The sequence below is a fragment of the Paroedura picta genome, chromosome 11 (genome assembly GCF_049243985.1).
Source record: "Paroedura picta isolate Pp20150507F chromosome 11, Ppicta_v3.0, whole genome shotgun sequence".
In the NCBI taxonomy this organism is placed as follows: domain Eukaryota; kingdom Metazoa; phylum Chordata; class Lepidosauria; order Squamata; family Gekkonidae; genus Paroedura; species Paroedura picta.
The window spans coordinates 17,937,734-17,958,367 of record NC_135379.1 but is presented as its reverse complement, the minus strand read 5'-3'; the positions used below and the strand labels follow the sequence as shown (position 1 = coordinate 17,958,367).

Below are 20,634 nucleotides of genomic sequence, written 5' to 3'. Positions count from 1 at the left end.
TACTGTTTTTCCTCAAGCAAAGGAAGAAAAGATGTACAGGATATGTAAATTGCTGGCATATAAATACTTCAATAGAAGCTTTTACAACTGAACTAACCAGAAACAGCCAAATGGACAACTATTTCACAAGGCAGATTTAGGGAATATTTTTACCTTAGAAAGGGTTCTATGCAAATGTGAATTATTATTATAGTATGCACCACTTTTGGGAAAGCTGATATGTTTACATTCTGCTCTTTCTAATAGTATTTGAAAACATATTTTTAGATGAGATACATAACACATTCTCCCCTGTATTTGTAGTTTCTTTGACAGAATTCTTTGACAGAATTTGTAGTTTCTTTGACAGAAGTCCCAGATATAAAGTACAATAGAAAGATGAGGCAGAAATGATCAGGATTTGCCTTTAAACATTATGACCTCATCAATAGCAATAGCAGAGGGAAAGAGAGAGAGAAAACACATATAGGATTTGATCTCTTTGACTTTTAGATTTTGGACCTGTAAAAGGGTCAAGCAGCAACTAAAAGCTTATGTCACCTCTTGAATACTTGGCATTGAATCCAGCCCGTGAATCTGAACTCCCAGACCGAAACCTCATATATAGGGTAGCACCAGATGACCTCTGAATGGCTGGCAAAGAATTTCCACAGAGTTGTGTGATAAGAGGTGCACGGGAGTCAGCTCCATCTCGTAATTCAAGGTAATTTAATGTGCAGCTAAAAGAAATTAACACAGATGTACATTTATACATAAAAATGCTTTGCAATGTTTTAGGAAGTATCTAGATCATCATGTAAAAAAAAATCCTTCAGCGTATGAAGTGTTAATTCTGAAGGAACAGAAATACAAAGATGGAGGCAGAGAGGTTAACAATCAATAACACTTAGGGTCATCTGAGAGCTTAATCAATTGCAGAGAAAGAAATATCCAAAGAGGTCACAATGCAATGTTGAGATTTCTTCATGGTTTTTTATTTTCTGACTCAAAGCATGGGGAAAAACAGCCCTGGGGATTGGAATAAAAACCTGTCTGTATTTAAGAGTGCATAGTTCATATACCAAATATTCATGCAATACATTCTGTCAAATATCTTTCAGGTCTTTAATTAAAATCACCATTAAGTGTGTGATACCAGATCTATTTTGAAACATACACAGATAGGAAACTAGCTGTGAAACAAGGATGATATTAGCAAAAAATTAGGTATTTAATTGCTGATTTTTGTGTGTTAATTGCAGTGCTGGAGCTTACACATACTCATTTTGTATGCATGTAGGCTCTGGGTTCAGGTGAAGTATGGGGGGCATGCTTGGTTTCAGACAGGGATAATGGGTTCATTTCTGTTTTCCCCCTGTATATACTGATGGTGTGAGCACATGCATCATATACATAGGTCTAAGAGAGTCAATCAGAATATGAAGGGTTTGTGAGGAGACAATGATAAGGGGGGGGAATGCACATCTGTCCTTTTTAAAGTGAAGTGCACCAGGCATAGAAAAATAAATAAGTAAAGGTAGTGATTCTCTTTTCTTTAGAAGTTTCTTTTTATTTGATTTATTAACACTATCTTCTAAACAGGGCCTGAAATTCAGGAGGAAGCACAACACAGGGTGCTTACTTGTCACTGTGATCTTCAAAAGATATTTGGCAAATATATCAAAGACTATGCTGAGGTCAATGAACCAATAGATACATCCACAAGCTGTGGGTGTGATTCGTGTCTCAATAAAGAACATAGTGATTGCCCAAGCAAAGGTAACCCTGTTTCCATGCTGCCAGATATCTGTCCTGACTTCTCATCTTTCTTAAGAGTGTGGAGAGAAAAAGATCCTGTCCTGACTGTCAGTCACTGTTCCCCCAACCCCCATGGATCTTCCAGGACCAAACTTTAGTGTGCAAGTCCAGAGCCCCAACCACCCAGGCTCAGTAGGGGATGTTCCAGATGAAGCTATAAGAAGAGACAGGTAAGTTTCACCTAGATCACATCCGCCTTTAGTCCCCTACTTCTTTCCCCGGTACATTCTAGAAATCATATTACTCAGAATGATCAACATTAAGGGCAGGGGGATGACAACAATGCTAAGACCAGAAACAAGGAAAAGAGCTACTAGGGTGTCAGGAAAAGACTGATGCTCTAGAACACCATCCATACTTGCTTTAAGCAGCAAATGAGCCCTCCATCATGCCCCATCACCACCAATCATCACACTGTAATGCATGATGAAGAATTAAGACATTATAAACACATATAATTCTTTTTAGAAGGCTTGGAGCCTGTGAATCAGTTTTGTTAGTGGAGGTGTCTTTCTTCACGGAAACAAGGGTATCTGTTGTGGGGAGAGGAAAGGGAAGGCGACTTTAAGCCGCTTTGAGCCTCCTTCAGGTAAAGAAAAGTGGCATATAAGAATCAACTCTTCTTCTTCTTCTTCTTCTTCTTCTGGATGGATAGGGAAAACTGATTCATTCAACTCAGCAAAAATACTTTCATTGGTGCAATGGATTCAGGGGATTGCATCCCGAAATCAAATATAGTTTTAAAATGTAATTACATTAAGAAATCTGTCCCCTAGGGTTTCACTAAATGTCAAAATAAAAAAAGGGGAGAGAATAATGTGTACATACTTGGACGAAGGTTCGATATCAAATTGACCTTCAAACTGGAGCTCCACTGCTTCCCCGTAGAGAACAGTTACAGTCCAAACACAATCAACATGTGGTGGATAATTTCCAGGATAATTGGGTGAAGAGACATATCCAGAGGGGTTGGGTTGACTGATATAGATATTCCCTCCACAAGCTAGAGGAAAATTCAAGCATATTAAATAATATAATGAACACATGAGGTCTCTTTATAATGTATTCTATTATATAAAACCCCAGAAGAGTCAGCTATAAAACCCATCTTCTTTCTGGGTTACATTTATTTGTTTCTTTACAACTATTTCTGGCCTTCCTACCACCATGGGACTCAAGGGAGAGAGCATTCCCAGGAGAGCATTCCCAGGAGGCCTCCTGTCCAGCAGATGTTGAATATAATCCTTAAAATACTTTTCTGAGAACAAGCCCTATTAGATACAATGGGATATATACCAGTTTATGATTGCCCCATACCGGCATAACGACAGCAGGGCTCCTGATCTGCATGATCTCAGAGACAATGTATTTGCATGTATGATTAATGTATTTATTCATATCCTGGTTTTCTCCCCATGTGGTGCTCCAAGTAACCTAGAACATCAACCTCTTCTGATGAAGAGTGCTTGCACTTGAAAGCTCACACCTTGAATAAATCTTTGTTGGTCTTAAAGGTGCTACTGGACTCTGATTTTATTGTGCTGCTTCAGACCAACACGGCTACCCATTTGAATCTGTGAGATAAGCCAGACTGAGAGTTTATGGTGAGTTTGAGGTCACTCAATGAGCTTCCATGGTAGAAGTGGGGATCTGAAACTGGGTGGCGCGGGGTCCCGATCTGTCACTCTTTCCACGACACCACACTCCTGGACTGTGCAGTACTGGTTCTGCAAGTCCCTCAAGTTTGCATTCAGTGTCAACACTCACCCAGACTCTTTGCTTCATACTTAAGTGTGAAACCTTGCCCTCCATTATGACTGTCAGAAACGAAGTGGACAAACAGCTGATTATCTGAGGTATGCATTGTAGGAAAGGGACTGCTACCACAAAAACGCCCATTCCTTCCATTGGGTCCTAGTGGTGGGGCAAAGAGATCTGGTCCATTTCTGAGCTAAAAAGAAAATTATCAACATTGTCAATGAGAACAGTTGTCAAAAAATGATCCAGAACAACATCCTGGGAAATGTATTAGTGTCAATAATCTACACATCACTGATAAATGTGAGAGCTGGACTGCTGTCCTTATACTTTAGCTTCACAACAAGCCAATTAGTTCAAACTGTTAGTTCCACTTTACAGATACAGAACTGAAACTGAGATACAGTCATTTTGTCCAAGATCACCCAGTTGATTCATCAATGACCTGGGAATGTATCCCAGCTGTTCTCTCTTATATGTTAGAGAATCAATTGATCCACAATGTTTGTATTCGTAGTTAATTCCATAGTACTAGAAAGAATATTAAATTGACAACGGGAACCCACAGTCAGTTATGGCATCCAGCAGTGTCTCCAGACGGTAAAAAGGCACACATTATTTGTTCCCCCAAAAGAAGCCATTTCACTTATGTACTCTATACCAGTGGTCCCCAACCTTTCTATCACCAGGGACTGGTCAACGCTTGACAATTTTACTGAGGCCCGGGAGGGGGTAGACTATTGCCAAGAGCCGTCGCCGCCTGAGCCCCTGCTCCACTTGCTTTCCCGCTGGTGCCCTTGACTTCCTGCTGCCCGCTGGAGGCCACTGCCAGCAGCAGCTGTGCAGTGCCACGCCAAGGGAGAGCCCCAGCCATGGCGGCCGCTGTGGAGCACCAAAGTTGAGCCGGCGGCAGAGTGGCAGGGCAGCCCCCGAGGCAGCAGCCGGAGAGGAGGACGAGGAGGAGCCGCAGCCTTGTACCGACTGATCCACGGACCGGTCCCGGTCCCCGGACCGGGGGTTGGGGACCACTGCTTTATACAAAGCAGACTTCACACTGTCTATGAGACTATTTTGGCTTTCATGAGCACGGGTTCAACACTAATATTCAGCATGAAGCCTTGTAGGAACAATTGGTCTCTGTATTTACTCTAACTGGCAATGTGAACCGCCCTCAGCCTTCGAGGAGGGCAGTATATAAATATAATAAACAAACAAACAAATAAAATCTGTAACTGCATATTGTATAAAGACACTGAAATAAGAAAAACGAACTACAAATGTGTGCCCATCCTCCCTGGCCTTCCCAATGTCTGTGACCCCTTCCTCAAGAGAAGGCTAAATCCCTTGTCTAATCACTGCTGCCTCACCTCAACATAATCTCCCTGGCTGCAGGAAGCATCTTCATTCAGCACCTGGAATGGCTCTTCAAAATGAACGCCAATGATGAAACCAGGAGTAACCAGAACATGCCAGGAACAATTGAGGTCAGGAGGATACGTTTGACCAAAGTTTGGTGAAGTGATCAGACCTCTGTTTGCATGCAAGTAACCACCACAACCTGATTAAAAGGGAAGAGAGTTCAATTTAATGTCCTTTAATGTTATCCATTAAATCTACACAAATCTACACAAGCAAGATTATTAATTGAAAGCTTCAGTTATTAAATTTCCTGTAGATTTTTTCCCTGACAATCCATGGATTGCACTGTTCATGTTTTTCTTTAACGCAGCTCTGAAACAAATGTACTTGAGGCCGCTCACAACAATATTTAAGACAAAATAAAGTAATAAAACCAACCAATAACAGTCAACGAACAATAGCAACACCAAACAAGGCAGGCTAGCACAATAGTTTAAAATAACCCAGAACAGCCTAAAACAAACAACCCAAAATGAACTCCAGAGTAGAAAGTTAACCAAACCAAGACATAATTAAAAAACAGACAACTGTAAAATGGGTCAGTAAGAACCCATAATAATATATGGACATAAAATGGAGGATAAAATAAACTACACATATTTCACAAGAACAGAAATCACCATGTTCTGAGAATCACTAGCTTTCCTCACAATTCTGCCTCTATCAGATTTCCTTTCTCTTTCATGAGGTGAAATGGTAACAATGCAAGCTTCCATCTCTTGAACATAACTAATTTTCTAGTTGCAAACTTTCTTGTAGGATTGTGTTTTTTTTGCAATTTTACTATGTAAAACTAGGTTATTTTAGCACATAAAGACTCAAGGGGGCAGGGATTACCAAGACAGCTTGGTGTAGTGTTTATGAGCGGAGACTTCTAATCTGGCGAGCTGGGTTTGATTCCGTGCTCTCCCACATGCAGCCAGCTGGGTGACCTTGGGCTCGCCACAGCACTGAGAAAACTGCTCTGACCGAGCAGTAATATCAGGGCTCTCTCAGCCTCACCTCCCTCACAGGGTGTCTGTTGTGAGGAGAGGAAAGGGAAGGCGATTGTAAACTGCTGTGTGATTCCTTCTGGTAGAGAAAAGCAGCATATATAAACCAACCCTTCTTCTAAATATTTTTTCTGCTTTAAAAGAATAATGGGATTTGACCTGCAAGTATGTTCACTGACTCTTTGAAATCTGGGGGAGAGAACCCTGCCCTGTGGGACCCCACAATGGAGTTGATAGGGCCGCAACAATTCCTCTTGCACCTCAACCCTCTGTGTCCTGTTCTGGAGGAAGGGACACAGCCATTGAAGGGCTGTTCTGATTCTAGCCCTGGTGAGGCTGTGGGCTAACAACTCATGGTTGACCATGTCAAATGCAGTGATCAAATAAATAAATATGATATACAGTATATTCGGAGCACCAACTGAGGATTGTTTAGTGCAGCTTTTGCCTTGTATTAATTTATTGGCTACTCACAGCCAGATTGTTTCCTATAATTTGTTATTGAAATGACAGACCTACAGCAAGCACAGCACAATTTCTTTGACAGAGAAATTCTGAAAATGTATGCTAGTCTATGAACTTGCACTAACATGAATTAAAAAATTATATAGATTGATTATGCCTTATTTTTCTTCATTTCTCCTTATGACTTATTTCTCCAGAATCAAAACATTTTTGGTTTCAAAATCTATCTTAAACCACTCTGCTGTCTTATTATTATAACCCAGGTTGTACAAGTTTTCGTATCTTATATTTTTTTTCAACTGCACAAATAGAATTGTGTCTTCATTTATGCAGTGCACTATCCAATTAATTTAAAATGTCATAACATTGCAAAGTAATTTTGCAACTTGGCTGTAAGAGAAATATTGTGTTTATTACTTCTGGACAAATAGCAATTATGCATTTGGTAATTCTGCATCTCCTTTAAATTTACCTTTAAGACACTGAATCAATCGAATTACATTCTTAGTTGATTCTTAGAGAAAACATGTTAAGAGGGTACCAGTCGATATGGAGAGGCAAATATATACTAAAATAAAATGAAATCAGGGGGAAGGGGAATCTTTTCAAAAAATCTGCAACAGAGGACAAAGATAAACTGAAAAAAAAAGCCACTCACTTTTGTGGAAAGAGGCATTAAACCCAGCACCAGTGACACTTTCATCTGAAGTGAACTGAATGAACATAGAGTCCCCAGTTGACCTTATCGGTCCAGGAATTTCACGGCCACATATAGTGGACAGAAGAGGCGCTAGACTGTTGTCTCCTAGGAAAAGAAACAGGACAGCATGGCATTGAAATGCACCCCAAAGGCTCCTATACCAGCTGCTTGCAATATTTCCCCCAAAGCCACTTTTAAGTGCCCCCAAACTTTATACATTATACTGCAACATTCTCGGTCTAGTCTCTAGTTATTAACATTGGTATCTAGATCTAGTAAGGTAATACCACCCTTTAAACATCAATAGAGAAGCCTACAATGTGCTGAACATCTGTCTTGCATTCAGAAGGTCCCAGGTCCAGTACCTGACAACCCCAGTTTAAATGGATTCAATAGCAGGAGATACACAAGGCATGAACCGCCATGAGCCTGCTTTTGCTGGGAGCAGCAATATATAAATAAATAAACAAACAAATAAATGGTAATGCTATGCAAGGCCTCCATCTGAGACCTTGGACAGTCACTACCAACTAATGACCTTGGAAGAACAATGGACTGACTCAGTATAAGGCAGCCCCATGTGTTCATGTGGATGATGAGTCCAAACTGTCAGAGGTCTCATGTGTCTGAGGCACATGTAGAAGCTACTGGAAACACTTGTGACTAGGGGTGGCTCCATAAGGCAGTAATGTGTGGGAGTCTCACGTCACTGAGAGTTGAAGGCAGGGCAAGATGAGCCAAACATGGGACTGTACATTTCATTTTGAACTGTGATAGTAATTATGGAGGACTTCAAAAGCCAGGCCTTCGATTTCATCTCACATCATGGGAAAGTGCTAGTGTTTCTCACCATCCCTGAAGACAAGCTTATCATAGTTGCATGAGCCGTGAGTCTCGATGTCTAGAGTCAGGATGTTGAACTCCACTGTGGAGTTTCGCGAACGGATAACCCAGATACAGTTGGCCAGGTTACTGTAGTCTGAGGGCCAGCCTGGTGAGAACAGGAACAATGGAGTATTGCTGGCTGATGCTACACCTCCACATGCACCTGTGACAAAACAATTTAAACAGAAGTTAAATTGGTGGACTGCTAGTTTTCTAGCATTTTATTAACTGATAAGACAACTCTTGGACTGCTGGCAGGAGAGCACGTGGAGATACAGTAAGTAACTCCTATCCCAATAGGGTGCCAGCTCTGGATTGGGAAATACCTGGAGACTTTGGAAGTGGAGCCAAAAGTGGGTAGAATTTGGGATAGGGATGGACCTCAATGGAGTATAATGCTATGGAGTCCACCCTCCAAAGCAGCTGTTTCCCCAGGGGCTATTATGCATGTACAGGTTTTCAACAAAGTCAATACGCTGACCCTTTTAAATAGTAATTAAAAGAAATGGTTGCATATATGCCTGTGCTCTGATACTGCACTGTTTTTTTCTGCAAAGGATTATGCATTTGAAAGACTTAAGATGCCAATACTTAAGCGGGGGGGGGGGGGAGGTAGCATTTCCTCCATTGTGCTAGATACTCATTGGCAGACCATGGTTAGCTACAATGTCACCTGACTGCCACTCTGGCATCTGGTGCTGCCAGGGCCTCATGGGAATTGTAGTTCATGGACACGGGGACTTCAACAAGAAATTTCTTTGGGGGAAACAGGCTTTTGAATGCCAACACTACAACTTTCCCCCTCAGAGGTGTGCTGTTCCTCATAGAGAGTGGATTGAAATGATTGCAAATGAGGGTATGAATACATTAATTTCCACTGGTGTGATGTTGTCATAGCAAGAGGTGGGAAGGTCTGCACCCAACAAGGGGTGCTCAAGCTCCCATTGGTGAATGAGGGACTAGAGGCTGTCCGTTCTCCCAATAGTGTATGGTGGAACAGGGAAAGAGACCCCAAACATGCTAATGTTTATGCATGCAAAAACAGGTATCTTCAGCACTGTCATAAAAGAAAAGTCATAGTAAAGCTTTCTTTTAGCTTCTTCTTCATACATGAGATTACCCATCTGTTGCCACAAATGGTACAGGCAACAGGGTATTGTACTCCTTGACAGAAGCTGAAACCTTTGGCCAAAGCCACGTACCTCTTCTATTGCTTTATCACTGTCTCCACAGTCTAAAGGACAACAATGCCAAATTGGCATGTATATTAGCATGACACTACTTCACAAACTTGAGGGGCATCCTTCTGAAAGGTTCGTTGTCACCAGATTCTGCTGTCCCATTTTGGAGACCAGAAAATCATAAGCCAACAATCTGCATGTTTTCATTGTTTATATTAGCTGTATGACCAGGAGATATACCTTTAGAAACGGTCTGTCCAATGTCTGTAGGTGCTTCCATGGCACACCAGTCCAAAAGGAAACCTTTTCGATTTACAGAAAAATCAGAGATGAACTGAAGAGTAACTGAGCTTCCAGAGGAAGTGAATGAAGAAAGAGTTGTACCACAATAAACTTCAATGAGATGAGAATGTATGTTAGGACCATCATAGACCTGTATCAATGAGATAATATATTAGTAAGGATGTCATATCTATGCTGTTTTCTGCAAATAATGAATGAAAAGTACATTATTAGTTGAGTATTTTAATTTCAGAGCTAGTATACAGACTTTATTATTCACAACTTTGATGGTAGGGTTGCCAATTCCAAAATGGGAAATTCTTGGGGATTTGTGGGTGGACCCTGAGAAGGGTGGGGTTTGGGGAGGGGAGAAATCACAGTGGGGTACAGTGCCATGGAACTCACCCTCCAAAGCAGCCATTTTCTCCAAGGAAAGTGATCTCTTTGGTCTGGAGATCACCTGTAATTCCAAGAGATCTCCAATCCCACAAGGAGGTGGGAGACCCCATGGTAAAACTGGGACAGAAGGGTCTCAATGTTTCAATTGAAACTGCTTGACTGTGGACTGCTTTTCCAAGGAGAAAAAAAGCTCCTCTCTAATTTAATGAGAAACAAATGAGTGTCCTTAGGGAGAACATATCTTTATTACTATGGTACATAAAAACAGGTTGTCTTTTTAAAGTATGCCTGAATAACAATACAACATAAGCTCCCCCCCCCCCCTTCCAATAATTTCAGCACTGCACCCAAACAGGGAACTGCCTTGCGTCTCTTTTAGGTAGTAAAAGGTGGGGTATAAATACCAACTGTTCTTCTATTACTGTTCTCTATTTATGGTTAACAAGAATTTTGAGATACAGTCAGTATCAGATACCATCTTTACTAAAGTTCCTATGAGGATGAGTTGCTTCTTGAATGGACTGACACATTTTGTTTTGTTACTTTTGTGTGTGTGTGTGTTTTTTTTACCATCAACTTTTTCACAAAGGGGTTCACAACTTCAAGTTCACCTTCAGCTTGTCGAAGCCGCAGCTTCTAAACTCCTCGATATCCATCTCTTGGAATTGGCCATGGATCAACTGGGTTGCATTCACCATTATTGTCCACTGATAATTGGAATTGTGAGGGTAGTTTCTAGGCCAGAGAGGGGAGGCAATCTGTCCACTCCTTCCCACAATGTTATTTCCAAACACTGAAATATGAGAGATGAAAATAAGACATTCTTCAACCCAGTTTGTTGTATTAGTAGCAACTCTGGAAGCCCATTCAAAGGCAAGTGGTTTCCTCCTGTCCCCATGTGCTCGTAAAACTGACCATTCTCGTTGGGACCCATCCAGAAACCTTGGGTGAAAGTGTGAAATACAAATCCCAACATACATTTTAAAAAATGTAATGAGAAAGAAATCCCTCCAATAGGAAATACGATGTTTGCATTGAGCTAATCACCCAGCGGATATCTCTGTATATTACAGCTGCACTTAAACTAAAAATACCTACTCTTAAATGATTATGAAGTGAGAGGAGGCATTTCCTGGCCTCCAAAAGCACAGCTATTTTTGCTATTACATATTTTACGAGTATTTCCCCCACTGGTCATTTTTGTTTTAATTATGTTGGTATTTACTTACAGTGAACAAATGTGGCCTGGAAGCCAAGTCCACTGCCTGAGCCATCTGAGATGAATTTAATCCATAAAGACTGTGAAGTGATGATGATAGCTGTATGATTCATCTGTAAGGTGGTTCCACAATATCGCCCTATCAGCCTGCCACCAAGAAGGCCTTCCCAAATTTCTAGGTAGTCCCTGGTACAATTTTCACTTTCTTCCAACTGAAATTCCCTTAAAAACAAAACAAAAAACCCCAATATGAGTACATTTATACCACAAACAGAAATAGATGTACTGGGATATTGATCATTAATCTATCAGTATTTCCCCACTTTTCTGTTCACAATAGTCATTAATTATTTTTACAGAGGAAAATCCTATTAAAGGTCTTCATATCTTGCTGTACTTAGTACTTTTTATACCACTATTTCACACCACTATTTCACCTACTGAGTCTTCATAAGGTATTTTAAATGTTTTATTATTAAACTAGTAAAAAAGCCCATTGTTTGAAGAAGACAATGGGCGCTAGCAGGTGGGGACCAGAGCGAGCGGCAGGCGAGGGACAGAGCGAGGGACAGGCTACCTGAAAGAGGAGGCGGGCGGCGTCTCCTCTGCATTTTTTTGTTCTTCTGCGGCTTTCCCGGCGGCTCCATTGTGTTCTGGGGCCATGAGGGCAGGGAGCACCCAGCAGCTGCGCTGTGGGCGGCTGCCGGGGCTCCCAGGGCGCCGGCTTGAAGCGGCAAAAGGCTCCTCCAGGGGATTTTTTTTCCTGCTGGCTCTCGTGGGTGGCGGCTTAGAGCTGCGAAGGGCTCTTACAGGAGTTTTTTTTTCTGCTGGCTCTCGTGGGCGTGCTGGCTTGGAGCTGCGAAGGGCTCCTACAGGAGTTTTTTTTTCTGCTGGCTCTCCTGGGCGCCGGCTTGGAGCTGCAAAAGGCTCCTACAGGAGTTTTTTTTTTCTGCTGGCTCTCCTGGGCGCCGGCTTGGAGCTGCAAAAGGCTCCTACAGGGTTAATGTTTTTCTGCTGGCTATCGTGGGCGTGCCGGCTTGGAGCTGCGAAGGGCTCCTACAGGAGTTTTTTTTTCTGCTGGCTCTCCTGGGCGCCGGCTTGGAGCTGCGAAGGGCTCCTACAGGAGTTTGTTTTTGTCTGCTGGCTCTCGTCGGCGCCGGCTTGGAGCTGCGAAAGGCTCCTCTGGGGGTGTTTTTTTTTTCTCTGCAGCTTCTCGGCGGCTGGAGTCTTGTGTTTGCGTCGGCGGCTCCCTTGGGGTCCGGCCTGACGCGGTGAGAGGCGCTTTGCGCCTCTCACCGCGTCAGGCCGGGAGCAACTGCGAGCCGCGCTGCGAGCCGCGCTTCGCGCCTGCCGATTGGTCCCTCCGATTGTCTGTCGTGAGGAAGGGTCCAATCCGGACCCTTCCTCATCACGGACAAAGCCCACCTCAAGGCCCCTTAACGAATTATTTAGTCCGTGGCGCCCGCGGCGCCACGGGCGGTGTACAGATGTATATCCCGCCACTCCCAGTAAACCACCTAGTGGCGGGTAACAGTTGATAAAACCCCATAACGATGAAATCCCATTAAAATACCAATAAACATTCTAAAACATTACTTAAGAACACATGGCAGTAAAAATCTCTGCCTCAGCTATGTCAATGAAGACACACCCATTCTATTCTTTATATTCTATTATGAGGTTCATTTCACCCAAAAACGTCAATTTAACCTTCCACCTTCCTGTAATTGCTATTAGCTTAAGATTTTTCTTTTTTCCTTCCCCTTCCAATGTATATTGTTTTATATAATGACATCCAACACAAAAGGTTAGTAAATCCATACAGTTCTTATATAACACTGCACAATCACAAAAATAAAAGAGCAGTATTAAGTATGGAAAGAATAAAGATCTGCATAATTAGCAGCATTAGTTTCCCAGTGAGATAAGACAATCCAAGAAAGCATACATGTCCTCATTCACTGGGATGGCTATTGTGGGTCCCAATTATTTCTAGAATTGTGCCATGGGAGAATCATGACTATGGGGGAACCCATACCAGTTCTGTCTGGCTTGCCCACAATGGGGAGGAAGTCCAAAGCATAGGCTGTCAAAAAATCCTCCCCTTCTCAGATTATCATCTGTTAACATATGATTATAGGTACTTTACTTGAGTCTCTGGTAGCCTTGGTCATGTTTCCTTCCGATAACCAAGGTTAAACCTCAGCTTCGGCACTTCCTCCCTCTCTACCATGGGACCAGTTCTGACTCAGGATCAATCTATCCTCCCACCATTCTTGGGCATGTCACCATATTCCCCCTTTAAATATCCTAGACTGCAAAACTGTATTTTAGAAAATGTTTTAAATATACAAGAATTGCCCTGTGAAATGTTGCTGCTGCTGATAATAGTTATTTGGACATAATGATGGGTTCTATGGTACACAGACAAAACTCTGGGACATGAAGTTCAAGAAAATGAATGAACCCAGAAAATACTTCATGGGGACCATGTCACCAGATAACTTGTTCAAGGTGGAAGACCGTGAAGCAATGATGCAGGGGTCTTGACAGTATCACTAGCTCATTTGTTTTTGAACTTTTCCACTCCAGTTCTGGGACATTCCATCTAAATATAAACCTTTACCAGCGGAATTAGATCAGCTTGATTCCCACTTAGCTAGGAGGGCCTTTCTTCTTGCAAGAGTAAATTCCTTTCCCTCAAGTGTGTCCTGGGGAAGATTTCGCATTGCAAAACCAAAAAGGGAAACCAAAACCCAACTTAACTAGAAAAGTCAGGAACCAAAAGGTTGAGCCGCAAAAATAATTTTCAAATATTTATTACATAAAGTGCACTAATTCATCACATTAAAAACATAGTCATCTTAATTTAAAAACATCACATTTCTAACTACACATGGAATAGACCAACGTTGCATGGACCAAACCTGTTTTGACCCTGAGGGGTCTTCTTCAGTGGTCAAATTATTGTGAGGAATGCACTCATGTCTAAAATCAGCATCAAAAGGCTTGCCGGGTGGCAAAGAAAAATCTGTCAGGTGCTGCTCCAACTAGTCTTTCTAATGTAAAGGTATTCGATTTGGAGCCCACCTTTCAAAATATGCTCTTCCAGAGGTCACCACTCTTTGCTTTTGCCCAGCTCTCAATTACAAGTGCATTCCCACATGTGTCAGCATATTCAGACAACCTTGATTCCCATTTAGCTAGGAGAGCCTTTGTTCATGCAAGAGTAAATTCCTTTCCCTCAAGTGTGTCCTGGGGAAGATTTCACCAAATACCTGCCCCTGAAAGACTCTGTCGACATGGTTGTCAAGTCTTGGACATACTATTATATATTGTTTTGGAGTGTCCAGCCTTCCCCGCCCCCCAAAGGAGCTCTAATTCAGTCCTATCTGATGGATTTAAACTCTAAATACAATTCTAAGTCCCTTATCATTAAATCAATACTTTCAGAAAAGGATCCTATTTAGCTGGCCAGGGTAGCTGACGCTCTTGGGAACATGCTCCAATTAAATAACCACTGTTTCTTAATTCAGAAACAGCCTTGTCTAATCTATTCTTGATATTTGCTTTCTTTGGATTTTGATTTTTGTATGCCAGTAAAGGTTTCTGAGTCTGAGTCTTTTTGAACTTCTAAGTAATTTGGACTCAAACTTAGATGGGCAGTTAAGTACCCCTTTATTCCACATAGATTATAGCTGCCTTTGTCTGCCTGTTAGTTCCTCCTCTTCTCCATGGAAAAAAGGCATATACAATAGCTCCCTGTGGGGGTGAATAAAAACAGCCCCTGGCTTGAGCCGTGGAATTATTTTATGTCTTTATTAAAATAAAATATTTCTCTCTGACCTTTGCTTGTTAGCTCAAGGCAACTTACTAGTTACAAATTAAAAGCGTGCAGAATGAAACCCCAAACAACCCCAGTAAAAGATATATTCAGTCTGTAACCCACTGAGAGCCCTAAAATGGCTTTTCAGTGCCTCTCTGAGGAGCCTATTATATAGATTGGAGCTGCAATGTAAAATTCACAGGCTACAGTTGATGGCAGGTGGGCTAGCCTAAGTGGGGCAGACAAAGGGAAATTCTCCTTTACAAAGTGAGTCATCAAAGTGTGGAATTTTCTGTCAAAAGATGTAGTGATGGCCACAGGCATAGAGGGCTTGAAAAGGGGCTTAGGTAGATGCATGGAGCATAGGTCTATCAGTGGCTACTAGACAGGGTGAGTAAAGGAAACCTCCATATTCAGAGGCAGTCATCCTGTGAAACCCAGTGCCAGAAGGCAACATCAGGGAAAGGCTTTGGCTAGGATGCCTGGTTGTTGGACAGGTTAGCCACTATGCAAGACAAAGTGCTGGGCTAGATGGACCATTGTTCAGATCCAACAGAGCTCATTTTATATTCTGGATCTGCATCTGAAGAAGTGAGCTAGTCTTATATTCTTACTTTTGTATCTGAAACTGTATCTGAAGAAGTGAGCAGTGACACATGAAAGCTCATAACCTGCTACAAATTTTGTTAGTTTTTAAGGTGCTACTGTGTTTGTCACACAGACTGAAATCTTATCTCCCTGCAAATTCAGAAGATTCTCTTCTTATCCCACACCTAGTTATCTAAGGTACTCAGCACATGGTCAGAAGTGATTGCTTTACAAGGATGGGCCATTAGGTTCTAAAGTTGTGGGGTGCTTTGGATAAAACAATTCATACTTTTGATTTTATGAGGAAAAAAGATCATTATTTGGGGGGGGGTGTCTGGATGTGTGTATGTGCTTTTTTTCTACAGTTTTCTACTGTTTTTAAAAGCTTGGCCATAAATATTGGCTTGCATTTTTGGTAGTGGGTGTGTACATCTTGCTTGGAAAATGCAGAACATATGTCATGTGCTCTTGCTTAATTAATAGATGAAAGGCTTTGTGACTCAACTGTGGTAGTGGCAGCAAAACCAGGACACTTTGCCCATTTCAAAAGAATCTTTCCTGTACAAGGAATAGAAGGTAAGTTTAAAGTGTATTCCCCACCAGTGCAAAAAGTCAGAAGCCCTCGGTTCAAAGGATTTGACCTGAACCAAGTGTATCCACGCTAAATATCAACATTAAGTAATAATACTAGCCTTTCAAAAGCCATGATGACCTATAATATAACAGCTAGTTTTGAGTCCAGTAATACCTTACCAACGAACTAGAATTTTGAGGTATAAGCTGTTTAGAGTTAAAGCTCTCAGTATCTAAACGGGACTTGAATTTAGCTAATCTTGGCCTTGTCAAAATTAATGACAACTCACACACACACACACCAACCAGGGTTAGTGGGTTCATCATTTTCTAAGTGTAAGTAGTTCTTTGCCAGGTTTTCATGAGGGAAAAGAAAACTCAAGAAATAGTGATTTATAAGATGTGGTCTATAAGATGCACCTCATCTATTAACAGTTTTGCTGCCGCTTTTGCCAGAAGTTTTACCAGAGCTATTAGTCCTTTGAATTCTGGTTTTGCAACCTTAGTCCTCCTACATGTTATGGGTGTTAGCTATAAATTAGCATGAAGTAGATCCAGATGTGAGTTTGGTTCTGCTTCATAGTGTTCTGGAGGCCATATGGATCCCCTCAAGCTGAAAGGAAATCTGAGAGCAGAAACATTTTGTACATTAATTTCAGAAAAACCTTTCCAGTTTGGTTTCTTTTTCTACTCATGACAAGCGTTAGAAATATATAACTGTGTTTCTCTCTAGCTTCCTTAACCAAAGGTATCAGTTACTCCTTGGAGAGACAGTACAGTCTTCAGGTAAGGACTGTTTTTCCTCAGAATTACAAGTGATTTTCAGGTGAGACCAGACAATTCCAGTTCAGTTCAGTGTTCAAGCTATTCCTGAACCCACAACCCCCCAAAACCCACATGACCTCCCCCCCTCCCCCAATGAACTAGTCTGGTTTGCATCAATCTGTTTTGCTTACCTCCACTTAGAACTTGGGGGAATCAAAACGGTACGCTAAAATGGCTTGCAGGAGCAGAAGCTGTCTACTTGTATCCTAACTTTCCGAGAAAGCCATCAAGCAAGCTTGAATGCCACATCCGTATCACCTATTTCATATGGAGAAGCAGCCCTTTCCTGGGGAGGAACTATGCAGTTCAACTACAGAATTCAATAGGCCTCCTTTGCAGATATTACTGGAACTAGCATGGATCTAGATTACAGGGAAGCTAACAACCAGTCTTCTCTGGTAATATGTGAATTAGACCATAATTGCCCCTATCCTGCAATTGCATTTCATGCACGAGGCACCTGAATGCATGTGACCAAGACTTCCCCCCTTTCTTCCCAATAAAACTGCCATTAAACACCAGGCGCTGTCATGTCTTCACTGAAAGAAAGAACAAACTTATGCTTGCACTGTGCCATTCATAGGACTCTAGGCTATGGAAGACCCTGGGCTAGAGTAAAAGCATTTAGAAGCGGGAATCCAGTTCGACTTGAAGCCATGTTGTCCTAGAATTTATGCTTTGTTAGGCTAATAAAAATCTCCTGTACCCTTTCTTACCGGCGACAGAGCCAGTAAAGAAGCTGAATTGTTAATTTTGCAAGAAAACCCACAGAAACAAAAAAAAAAGAAGCTTAGAATATACTAAAAAAGACTGCCATGTATCGCACAGAACATAATAGTCTGAAAGTCTGTTGTGTCATTTGCTCTTTTATGCACAACAGAGGAAACTGATGGCAAGCCCTTTATGGCTGCCACTGTGTTCTCTTTCCAAGTTGTTGTGGGCACTACTACAGTTCTACATGCTGGTAATTACATTTGCTACTAAACACAGCATTTCCTTCCTGCAGCTCCATTAAAAGACTGAACAATAACCCTTTGGAAATTTGATTTACGTGAAAGACAGCTGGAGCCGGTTGCCAGGGGAGCTTGGAATGTTCCAGACACATTCAACGTTCAACGGATAAGGTTCGGGAAAACTGGGGCTGTTGAAGGCTCCCCTCTCCATATGGAAGACACCGCCACAGGCTGCAATGAGGAAAAAAGTCAGCATAAAATGTATGAAGAATAAGGAGAGTTTTTTGATAGCTGGGAAAACATGGGACTCTCTGTTGGTAGATTCTTGGCAAAAGGAAATATCTTCGTTTCAGCTGTATGACTCAACAACAGGAAATCCCAGCCACAGGAAATGAGGGATTCTAATTCTCTAGTCAAACAAGTTGTGGGACTGACAGGGAGCTTATACATAGTTTTCATTGCCTCCATTTGGGACTTATACATCAAGCCAGAAGAGCAGTGTGTCAAACATGATAAAATGGTAAGGGGCAGAGGGAGAACCTTGCATTCCAGTAGAGATTTGTTTTGCCTGTATAGAAAGTAAACTTGAATCGACAGTTGATGGGAAAGCATTTATACAACATCTGCTTTAGCTTCCTGAAATCTTATTAGGCCTGGAATACATACAGAAATGGCCCATTCACACATGACATCCTATGCTCTTTCCCCTAAACAAATATGGCTTGTAGTGTCAGGAATTACATCATAATTGCCCCACTGGATTGACTAAAAGTATTATCAGGAAGTTGCCCTGCCAACATGAGATGATGCAGGTCTAAACCCCAGAATTCTTTTCATTGTGCAACATATTCCACTAGATTAGTATGCAAGATTATAGAACTGCAAATTCAACACCACAACTGTTCGCACAGGACATGATGAATAATGCCAGTTGCTCCACCCCACCCACAATCTACCCTCTAGAGCAGCACCTCTAGACTCTTGGTTTCAGCCAATAAATCATTCCATACCTACAGATCATACTTCCTTTCCCTTACTTATTAACTGGCTAAGCAACTACTCACAGACCCTATTAGCTAACCTAGTAGATGTCTAAGGTCAGAACATTTACTCTATGTTTTGGTAGTTGCTATCCAGCCCTGAGAGTTTCTGATACCAAAAAACAAGACAACAACATTTGAAGGTATAATCACTTTAAAGTTGGCATTCTTTTTTTAGGAGCTCATAAAGTAAGGCTTACCAGATGTTGATGCAGCAAAAGTAGCATGAAACCCTTTGGCAGAAGCAACATTATTAGAGATGAAGTTGATGGACAAAGCTTGGCCAGAAGAAGTAATGGGATGTGGTATAGTGGTGCCACAGTATCGTCCTGGTAAAACAAGATAAGAAAACTGTAAAGAGCTTTCCTGTAGCATTTCTTTCCCATGCTATTTCTGTTGGGCATATATCCCATCACAACATTCTAACCCAAGCTTCTTTGAGTTTCATGACCTGAACCTTTTCTGTGACATACAACAAAGCTATGGGTTGGATCTAATCAGCTTTTCGGAGGAGCATAGGGTTGCCTAGTTCTTCCTGGCAACTAGCAGGGATGGGGGGACTTACCAAAAGAAAGAGGAAGGCCCAGACCATACTATCAACATTGCACAGGAAGTGACAGCATGTTATTTTGACACTCTGGTATTTGTGCAAAAACTCTATTGTAGAAAAGACTTCTACCATAGTGTTTTTGCCCAAATACCAGAGCACTGGAAAGACATCATTGCTGTGATGACGACACCTCCCATGCAACACTGGTAACATAACCTGGGCATTCCTCTTTCTCCTGGTAATTCACCTGCCAGCTGGTTGACTGGTGGACGGAGGGCAGGGCTTGGCAGTGAAGGACCCTTGCCTCCAACATGGAGTCCAGCAACCTTAGGGGTCATGCAGTCTTTGTGGACAAAAACCACATGGGATATGGGCTGTAGTAAGCAGAAGAACAGAGGAAATTGAGTGAAAAGGCTGGCTGGATACAACTCTATGAGATCTCAGGGTACCAGTTCTATCTATGAATGCCTGATTGCTAACTGTAAGTTTGTTTCTGTGGCTATTATAAAATCTACACAGACCACAGAATAGGGTGAAATCACTGTGTCTCAATATTTGGTTCTGATGAATTTTGCATAAATATTTCCAGATCTTGCCTAAGCCAAAGGTCTCTACCAGTATCTAGATCCCAGGCTCCAGGTTCTTCATAAACTAGTTTTGAATGCTAAAGTGGTGGCAGCCACACAGTCTATATACCATGAATTTCTCTTATGGAAATTCAGACTTTGTTGAAAAGAGCTAAATACAGAAACAATCCCACATTTTAATAGAGAGACTTTAGGCCACGGGTAGTCAAACTGCGGCCCTCCATATGTCCATGCACTACAATTCCCATGAGCCCCTGCCAGCATTTGCTGGCAGGGGCTCATGGGAATTGTAGTGCATGGACATATGGAGGGCCGCAGTTTGACTACCCCTGCTTTAGGCCGTGTCCTAACTCCTCCCCCTTTTCCTCTTTCGGGCTCAGTGTAACTCATGTATTCATACCCCCTGGTATCTCTGCTCTCTTTCCATTTACGTTTGGCAGGATGGCAGAGTATGAATATGGCTCTTCCTTCCACCTTAACTTTAATCAACAGCCACCACTGAATTTCATCACTCATCTTATACCGACTTCTGGCGAGTGTCACTTTATTAGCCCCCAAATCAGAAAAGACTCACATTATACCACAAACCAATTTT

At 41.9% G+C, this 20,634-nt stretch overlaps 1 protein-coding gene across 1 annotated transcript in view; it reads right to left on the bottom strand.

Moving 5' to 3' along the window:
- The window catches only part of CUBN (cubilin), a 137,029-nt gene that overhangs the window by 42,042 nt on the left and 74,353 nt on the right, over positions 1-20,634 (bottom strand). Inside the window, exons 35-45 of the mRNA XM_077303068.1 lie at positions 19,103-19,231; positions 17,961-18,093; positions 11,108-11,319; positions 10,490-10,671; positions 9,438-9,630; positions 7,982-8,179; positions 7,090-7,236; positions 4,923-5,113; positions 3,565-3,748; positions 2,626-2,800; positions 541-719 (exon numbers count right to left, since the gene is read on the bottom strand). Coding sequence (XP_077159183.1) covers positions 541-719; positions 2,626-2,800; positions 3,565-3,748; positions 4,923-5,113; positions 7,090-7,236; positions 7,982-8,179; positions 9,438-9,630; positions 10,490-10,671; positions 11,108-11,319; positions 17,961-18,093; positions 19,103-19,231 — 1,923 coding nt within the window. The remainder of the gene's footprint in view (positions 1-540; positions 720-2,625; positions 2,801-3,564; positions 3,749-4,922; positions 5,114-7,089; positions 7,237-7,981; positions 8,180-9,437; positions 9,631-10,489; positions 10,672-11,107; positions 11,320-17,960; positions 18,094-19,102; positions 19,232-20,634) is intronic.